Below are 10,000 nucleotides of genomic sequence, written 5' to 3'. Positions count from 1 at the left end.
ATAATAATAATAATAATAATAATAATAATAATAGTGACACTACTAATAGAACTGACAAATAATAGTTTTAGATGCATCGCTTTTTTCTCTTCCTCTTTCTTGAATGTTTCGAGTTAATAAAAAAGACAAACAAAGAAACCATACATTCAATCTATTAATGTTCGTTACTCTTCTTCAACACAGACAGACAGACAGACAGACAGACAGATAACTTCTCTAGCAGGGCTGAACGCAAGGTTGAAGTACGATAGTTTTAAGAAAAAGTACAATAATCATAAAAAAAAGGTACACTCGTTTAAGAAAATGTACAGCAATTTAACAAAAAATGGTAAGAAAACGAGAGAGAACTTTGCCTTTCATCAGGAAAAAAATAGGATGGGATTTTATATTTTGAAAAGTTTTTAAGATATTAATTTAGCACTCACTTATTAATATTTAACTTATAACTTAAGGTCATGTTAGGGTATTGAGTTTAGCATATAACATGAGGCAGTGGGTGTTAATATTAAGCCTTGGGAGGAATATATAGACTTGATTAATTTACGTGAGAAATAATGCTGATTATGAAAGATCCCGAACCACATTAAATAAAGAGGTTATTTTGAGGAAAAAATATATAGGGTAAAAAATTTTAATGGAAAGAAGAGAGAGAGAGAGAGAGAGAGAGAGAGAGAGAGAGAGAGAGAGAGAGAGAGAGAGAGAGAGAGAGAGAGAGAGACCGAGAGAGAGAGAGAGAGAGAGAGATTATATATTTTAAAAAATCACGAAAACATATTAACAGAAAGAGAAAAGACACAGAAAAAAATACAAAAGACAAAAATGGATTGAAAGAAAGGCAAGAAAAAAGACATAAGAGAATATAATAAGAAAAGATTCGAACGTACATTGAGAGAGAGAGAGAGAGAGAGAGAGAGAGAGAGAGAGAGAGAGAGAGAGAGAGAGAGAGAGAGAGAGAGAGAGAGAGAGAGAGAGAGAGAGAGAGAGAGAGAGAGAGAGAATGAAACCGACCTCCTGAGGACTTTAATCTCGTTCTCGAGGGAGTCTTCCTTGCCCTTGAGAGCCTTCTTGTCGATGATCTTGATGGCCACCACCGTGGACGGGTCATCCTTTACCTCGGCCAGGCGCACCTGGGAAAACGCCCCGCTGCAAGGAGACGAGAACACGTTATTAGTAAAGGATTAAACAGATCGTTGCAGTTATCATTAAAGGTATTTATGTGTCACTGACCAAATGACTGCAGTTAGAACTAGATAGAACAAAGAGGTATTAGTATGTGACCCACTAGATCCTTACAGTTAAAAGACAGAGAACACGAAAATTAATACATGACTGACCAGATTACTACAGTGAAGAGACAAAGGACAAAGGTTACCCATGTCATTAGTTAAAACAGCGTGACGGAAAACAAAGGTATTAGTGCGTGATTAATCAGGTCATTAAGAGACGGACACCACAGGTATTAGAATAAGACTGGCCAAATCATTAGAATTAAAACAGCAAGACAAAAAAAAATACAGTATTACTCTCATTAACTGGAACATTAAGAGACTGAGAATTCGGTATTAGTGTTAGAGTAACCAGACTATTGCAATTAAGAGACAAAGAACAAAAGGTATCAGTGTATAAATGAATAGGCTATTAAAATTAGAACGAGGTAGAAAACATGTAGTAGGTAATAGTATATGACTGGCCAGATCATTACAGTTACAACACACAAAAAAAAAGAATAAATAGATAAATAGATAAATAAACGAAATGGTAAGAAGCCTTCAGTTAAAACGGGACGGAAAGCATAGTTATTAGTGTGTTATTAATGAGATCCTTAGAGTCAAGAGACGAAGAACACAGGTATTAGCGTGTGACTAATCAGATTATTACAGTTAGAATACAAGAATAAAAAAAAAAAAAAAAAAAACAAGGAAAGCTGCAAGAAGACATCAGGCCAACACATGGCAGTCCCTGTATAAAACATGCCTTCTTATTTCCACCTACCATCCTCATCCATATATTTGTCTAATCTTCCTTTAAAATTCCATATTGACTCGGATTAAAACATTAAGAATATAAGATTCCATAAAAAAAAAAAAATGGTTGATGAGAAGGATTAAAAAAAATCGAGAAAGTTTACTTCGTGTGAAAAAAAAATCCTTGTATAAAGACAAATTGATGGAGGACAGAGAGAAATTAAAACAATAAAAGTACTGAAAAAATTATAAAAATACTATTACAGTGAACGTTAAAGGGATACAGTACCACACACACACACACACACACACACACACACACACACACACACACACACACACACACACACACACGGCTATATAATGAAAAAAAAAATAGAAAAACACAAAAAAAAATGCTAAAATGGAAATAGACACGAGTAAAAAAAGCACAAAAAAAAAACGAGAAAAAATATCACTAGTGGAAAAGACACAAAAAGAAAAATCCCGGGAAAAAACAAGTAGATTTCCCAGAGAAAACAATTATCAGGACAGGAAGAAAAAAGTAAAATAAAAAAAAATATCAAGAATGAAAGAAAAAAACAAGCAAAATTACCTGAGAAAACAATTAGCAGATATAAAGAAAGAAAAACAAATAAATTCCCCAAGGAAAATAATTTTACAAGTACGAGAAAAGTAAATTCCTGAGAAAATAATCATCAGATACGAAGGAGAATATGTTTATCGTTGAGAAAAATATGAAGAAAACATCTTATGAGGAAAACGAGAATTAGGAAAAGCGCTCGGCTGCTGATTGGATGAGAGATGTCACTGCAGGTCGATGATTGGCTGACACAGACCAGTATTCTGAAATGCTTTGCTCTCTCTCTCTCTCTCTCTCTCTCTCTCTCTCTCTCTCTCTCTCTCTCTCTCTCTCTCTCTCTCTCTCTCTCTCCTCTCTCACCACGACTATTTTCAAAGGCCACAGAAATGAATAGCCGCGTTCTCAAGAGTGTTTCTCCTGTTAATAATGTAGAAATCTTGTTAACCTGTCACTAGAACCGCAAAAACATCCTAAAAATCCGTGTAACTTAAATAAGAGCCTTTTGAATGTAGTGTAGACGCTTTTTTCTCACATCACGACTAATTCCAAAAGCCACAGTGATGATTAGCCGTGTTCTCAAGAGTTTTTCTACTGTTGATAATGTTTAAATCTTGTTAATCTGTCGCTAGAACCATAAAAAAAAAAAAAAAAAACATCCTTAAAAAACAGTATATCTTTAACTAGAGACTTCTGAATGTAGTGGAGGTGCGGCGCAGTATACGGTACACGATACACGCGGCACGGGCTTCCATCTGATTGGCTTAGCTCCTGCACGTTCTCAAATTCGGGTCACGCCATTGGCTCACTTCAAGGGCTCTCTCTCTCTCTCTCTCTCTCTCTCTCTCTCTCTCTCTCTCTCTGAAGCAAGTGATTGATAATTCAAAAGGAAACTTCAACTTATTTCTCCTCCTCCTTCTCCTCCTCTTTTTCTTCTTCATCCTCCTCCTCCTCCTCCTCCGAAAGAAGAAAGAAAGAAAGAAAGAAAGTCAGTCAGTCAGTCAATCATTCAGTCAGCCAGTCAGTCACCCAGCTAGTTGGCCAGCCAGCCAGTATGTGAGTAGGTCTGAGTCTCGAAACAGGGGATTTAAAAGGAATTGTAGCTGAATTTCCCTTCCACAAGGTCTGTATCTTTTCAGTAGCCTGCAGGAGTCAACCAGCATCTTCACTCGCTCATCCCTTTCACGCCAACACTCAGCAGACCTACGGCTGTTTATGTTTCGTCGCCTTCCTGTGACTTGAAGCTTTATTGTTGACCAGATTGAAACCTTCTCTTCATTTTTTTTTTCTTTTTTTTTTTAGAAAGCGGGAATTATGTTTATTTATTATTGTTATTATCTTTTAGTTTTTCCTCAGTTTCCTACTCATAAAAAGGATAGGAGCAATTAAGCTTTTTCAGTTTTTTGTAGCTCTAGCTCAGTCTCCCTTACACAAAAAAAAAACGTAACTTTTATTCATTATTTTATTTATATATTTATTTATTTAATTATTTTAAATTTTATACTTTATTATTTTTATTTATTTATCTTATGTAGTCTTTGTAGTGCTTGCTCAGTCTCCCTTATTCATTAAAAAAGAATAATAAGAAAAAAGTTGTTCAGACGACAGCCACCGCCCACTGGTTGACTGGGCCGCTGGTTCTTTGATGGCCACTCACTCTCACTGAATCACTCTCTCACTCGCTCACTCATTACGATGTTAAAAAAAAAAAGCACCGACTTCTTATTTAGGGAAAAGCTGAAAGGCTGACGCTCAATGGCTGGAAATCGTGAAAACTTGCTCGTTAATTCATTTAAGAAACTTCAAAAGGCCGAGATTTATTTAATTTGGAAAACTTAAGAGCCGGTAAATTATTCATTCAGTGACGTCCAAAGCGTGAGTGAGACTTATTCATCTGGAAACTGTCAAGGTTTGTGTGAGTCACTCAATGGAGAAGGGAACGCAGGTAATGAGAAGGGCGTGACTTACTGTAAACATTGTATCCCCTGTTATTGTTGTTATTATTATTATTATTAGTAGTAGTAGTAGTAGTAGTAGTAGGAGTAGTAGTAGTAGTAGTAGTAGTAGTAGTAGTAGTAGTAGTAGTAGTAGTAGTAGTAGTAGTAGTAGTAGTAGTAGTAGTAGTAGTAGTAATAGTAGTAGTAGTAGTAGAAGTAGTAGTAGTAGTATCATTATTACTACTACTATTATTATTATTATTATTATTATTACTGTTATCCTCATCAGCACCACTGGTATTATTACAAGTAGTAGTAGTAGTAGTAGTAGTATAAGAACATAAGAACATAAGAACATAAGAACACAAGAACATGAAGAAATAATAAACATCACGACCTTCATTCTCTTCCTCATACTTTCTTCAGTGTAGTTCCAACAGTCGCCACGGGAACAGAAAATAAAACAAATAACAATAAAAACACGTGTTTGATCCCTGAAAAATATCTTGCGCATTTTTGCCGTAATGATGCAAACTTTCAAACTTTTCACTCTTCCTGTCACCCTCAAGTCAAATACCTTTTTTATTTTCATTTTTATCTTTTTTTCCTATTTTTCCGTGTCAAGAAAGCTGGCGGAGGACTAACAAAAACGAAGCAAGGAAGAAGAAAGAAAGAAAGAAAGAAAGAAAGAAAGAAAGAAAGAAAGAAACTAACTAAATGACTAACTGATTGACTGGCTGACTGACTAAAAAAAATAACAAACGTACTTGGTGAATTAAATAAATAAATAAAGTGCATAATTCCTTAAAAAAAAAAAAAAATAATAATATATAAATAAATAAACAAACCAAATCTCCCTAAAACACATTAGCATGCCACACTGTACAGCACATTACACATGATACAGCTGCGCCTCGCCCCGACACAGGCAGCAGATCATGGGGTAAGTCACGCGTGCCAGGCCGAGCAGCGCCGCGCTTCAACCTTATCACCGCGCCACGGGAAACAAGAGGAGCACAGCTGGGACGGCCGGATGTCACACCACGCAAGACTTAAGTTACCTTTCGCAATGCTTATGAGGCGTCTTCCATGATGGGTTTCTACGTCTTATGTAAGTAAAAAGACCGATTAAAGAAAAAGGAAGAAATGAAAAAAAAAGTAAGAAAGAAAGAAGGAAAATCTAGCACAGTAATCAGTGGACTGACCTACATCACTCCTGAATTGCTTTATAACATGCACGTAACCGACTTTGAATTCAGACCTTCCTTTGTACAGATACATATCGTGTCAAAGTTTTGGTGAGAGCATAAAATTTCCCGAAAGCCTGTATTCTTGAACGTTTGGCTCTTTCATTTTCAAAGGCCACGGAGATTATTAGCCAGATTCTCACTGGTGTTTTTACTTTTCCTCTTGACTGTGAAGAATCCTTGTTAAATTTTCACAAACATGAGAACACTCTTGAAATCAGTAACTTCCACTAAAGCATGTTGAATGTAGTCGAACTTAGGCGCCAAAATGTTTAAGTGGAATGTTTAGGCTAGTCAGCGAGGGCGGCGTCACGCGGGTGGCAGTGTTACCAGACCCGCGTGCCCTAAAGTGCCAAAATTATTGAGGCATAGTTGGAGCGACAGATAAAACTGTTATACCACTTACACATTTTACATTATTCAATCCATTAATGTAATCCCAATATCTCTCTCTCTCTCTCTCTCTCTCTCTCTCTCTCTCTCTCTCTCTCTCTCTCTCTCTCTCTCTCTCTCTCTCATAAAGGCCAAAGGAAGAAGCTGTCTAACATTTAAGATTGTACTGGTCACGTAGGTCAACACTACAGGATATTATCACACGCAAGGAGATTAGCTGGTCTGTCTCTCCGTCCGTCCGTCTGTGTATGTGTGTGTGTGTGTCTTTCCGTCTGTCTGCTTCTCAAGTTTTATAATTACAATTCGAAGTAAGTCTGTCTGTCTTGGAAATTTTACATCTAATTGATAGAGAGAGAGAGAGAGAGAAAGAGAGAGAATAAACAACAACAACAACAACAACAACAACAACAACAACAACAACAACAACAACAACAACAACGACAACGGCATAAAACACAAACAAGAAAGATGTTAACAGAATCACAGCTATTTTGGCAGCATCGGGATTTTTCAAAGGGATCAATCGTTGTTAGGATTACTTCTGTCGGCACACGGCTGACTGACCGACTGACCGACTGACTGACTGATTGACTGGCTGACTGACGCGCTGACATTAAGCTTCTTGCCGTGATATCCCTCCCGTCTCTCCTGACTAACTGACTGACTGACTAACTGACTGACCAACTGACCCATTGACTGAATCACTGACTGAGCCTCTGTCATGTCAGTGCTCTTCGTTCTCCCTTACTGACTGACTGACTGACTGAAAGACTGACTGACTGACTGAAAGACTGACTGACTGACTGACTGACTGACTGACTAACTGACTGACTGAAAGACTGGCTGACTGACTGACTGAAAGACTGAGTGACAAACCGACTGATTTACAGACTGAATGAATATCTGACTGTTTTGTCCCATCCTTCCTTCACTTGCTTGACTGATTGTTTGACTGACTGACTGACTGACTGAATGGTAAAGGACACACTACTTACTAAATGGACGAGATGTTGATAATTATTTCTATATCGTGATGTCTCGTTCAGATTTTCCTTCCTTCACTTATTGACTGACTGACTGGCTGAATGTCTGAATGAGTAACTGAATGGAAGAGGTGTGGCGCAGTCAGTCAGGGGGGAGGAGGCGCTCAGAGGGAAAGCCGCGTCAGGTGCACTAGCGATAATCTGTCCTCGCTAATAAAACCGAACGTCCCCCATTTGTATCATCCCTGGCATACACATACACACACACACACACACACACACACACACACACACACTAATGCTATTGGATGAACGCCGTTTTGACTATAAGCACCAGACAGACAGATAGACGGACAAACAGGTGGGCGGATTGTAAATCATCACATACTGACTGATATAGACAGACAGACAGACAGACAGACAGACAGACAGACAGACAGACAGACAGACAGAAAGCCTAAATATTATCATAAACAGATTGACAGGTAAACAGAGGGGACGGAAAAAGACAGGCAGACAGGCACATAAAAAGACGGATAGGTAGATGGATAAATAGATAGATACTAGATATTGATAGATAGATAGATAGGCGACAGACAGACAGACAGACAGACAGACACAGATAGATATAGACTGATAGATTGATTGATTGATTAACTGATACATAGATAAAAGAGACCAGACATACACAGATAAACAGACAGACAAAACAGGAAACTTAAAACCAACACAGACACACAGACAGACACACAGACAGCTTTCACAAGTTAAAACAAGTTAAGACGAGTCAGAACAAGTCAAGACGTCGCCTTTAGTGTTTACATAAGTGATCAACAATTCAAAACACGCCTCCAAACTCCTCCTCCTCGTTACCTTCTTTCCCAGACTCCTGATTTTAAGTTTCCACTCCCTTCCACTCCCTTCCAGTCCCTTCCCATCAGTCACTCGTCTGGATTATTAATGTGTTTTGGCGGTGGTTTCTTTGACTCATGGTGGCTGGCCAATACGTGAGACACCTATATATTGTAATGATGGATTAATAGATAAAGAAGTAAGCGTATTGTTGGAATGCTGTCTGGACTGTTAACCCATTCACTGCCATGTTCGTATTTTGGTAACGCTTAGAGCAGTATACAATCTAGTTTGTGTGGACATATTGTATTGATGGATTAATAGATAAAGAAGTAAGCGTATTGTTGGAATGCTGTCGACTGTTAACCCATTCAATGCTATGTTCGTATTTTGGTAACGTTTAGAGTAGTATATAATCTAGTTCATGTGGACTTATAGATGTAAAGAAGGGATAAAAGATTAATTTTGTGTTTTCTACGTTATAGGAACATTTAACGTACAAATATAAGTGTCTCAAAAATTGTAAGGGATTGTGGGACACGAATATCTAACAGTGAAAGATTAATGCGTGTTGGTGGGACTTTTCTTCGAGTTCTGGCTGCTGAGTCACTTAAATATTGCACTGGTGGATTGATACACACGGCACTAAGGTTATTTATATTCACTCTTCCGTCTGCACTGTCAATGTGTGTGTGTGTGTGTGTGTGTGTGTGTGTGTGTGTGTGTTGGTGGTGGGAGTTGTCCGTGAGTTCAGGCGTCTGGCAATACCTAGGTCACTCGAATACTGTATTGCTGGATTTATAAAGAAGGAAGTGAGAGTATTGTTGTTTTTATCTTCTTCACTTGCCTTTTTTTTTTTCATGTATTGGTAATTTCCTGAGAGGAAGCTAATGGTTTTGTTTTGTCTTTCCTCTTATCAGAAAGTCAGTTATTCACATTTTTCTGTCCGTTATTGTGTGTGTGTGTGTGTGTGTGTGTGTGTGTGTGTGTGTGTGTGTGTGTGTGTGTGTGTGTGTGTGTGTGTGTGTGTGTGTGTGTGTGTGTGTCTTTCTCATCAGTGTCAAATTACGTTGTCTCTTTTTTGTGTGTGTGTATTCTTTATCTCTCTCTCTCTCTCTCTCTCTCTCTCTCTCTCTCTCTCTCTCTCTCTCTCTCTCTCTCTCTCTCTCTCTCTCTCTCTCTCTCACAATCTCTGTCATAACAAGCACACTGGCCAGGCGTCCCGGACACTCGCCAGCCTCACCAGCTGTAACAAGGGCCATCAGGACAAGACCTCGGTGCTGCTCAGCTTAGGGAGTTTGTCTTCAATTGGCATAGTAACCTTTTTGTGGCCAACCTGCGGCGCTCCAGACCACAGGAAAGCCACTCATAGACAGAAATAAGAAGAAAGAGATAGACATACATACACACATACAGATAAACAGAGAGATATACAGGCATACAGACAAATAGACACAGACAGACAGACAGACAGATTCGAGAAGACAGACACACACACACACACACACACACACACACACATACACACAGGGAAGCAATGGAAAAGTTCATGTGTGTCTGTGCAACGTGAGAGACAGAGGTGTGTGTGTGTGTGTGTGTGTGTGTGTGTGTGTGTGTGTGTGTGTGTGTGTGTGTGTGTGTGTGTGTGTGTGTGTGTGTGTGTGTGTGTGTGTGTGTGTGTGTGTGTGTGTGTGTGTGTGTGTGTATCTGTGCTGCACGAGGAGACATAGAATACAATGGTGTGTTTTGTGTTGTGTGTCACGTGAACGGGTACATGAATGTTGTCTGGCTCATGTTATTGTTGTTGTGCTCGTCCTGTATAGTGTGTGTAGTTCTATGGACATGTTTTTTAATACACGTAAATCAATAAGCTCTGGGAATGCTCAAAGATATTTACGGGCGTCATCAAAATCAACCTTCGAAGATTTCCAGTCCATATTTCAATCAAAATAAAAGATAGATTACCTGAGTTTTGGGTGAGTATTTTTTTATATGTATTCAAGAACCGGCAAAAATTTGGAAATGCTCGAATACACATACATAA

At 38.4% G+C, this 10,000-nt stretch overlaps 1 protein-coding gene across 4 annotated transcripts in view; it reads right to left on the bottom strand.

The window, feature by feature from the left end:
• Nucleotides 1–10,000, bottom strand: part of LOC135116362 (calcium/calmodulin-dependent protein kinase type 1) — a 123,242-nt gene that overhangs the window by 32,606 nt on the left and 80,636 nt on the right. For all 4 annotated transcript variants that reach the window (XM_064033740.1, XM_064033739.1, XM_064033742.1 and 1 more), the window contains exon 2: nucleotides 1,009–1,143. In XM_064033740.1, the coding sequence (XP_063889810.1) occupies nucleotides 1,009–1,143 (135 nt within the window). The remainder of the gene's footprint in view (nucleotides 1–1,008; nucleotides 1,144–10,000) is intronic.

Source organism: Scylla paramamosain, chromosome 31, assembly GCF_035594125.1.
Source record: "Scylla paramamosain isolate STU-SP2022 chromosome 31, ASM3559412v1, whole genome shotgun sequence".
Taxonomy (NCBI): domain Eukaryota; kingdom Metazoa; phylum Arthropoda; class Malacostraca; order Decapoda; family Portunidae; genus Scylla; species Scylla paramamosain.
Note: the sequence above shows the minus strand (reverse complement) of the source record. Positions and strands in the feature narration are given on the sequence as shown.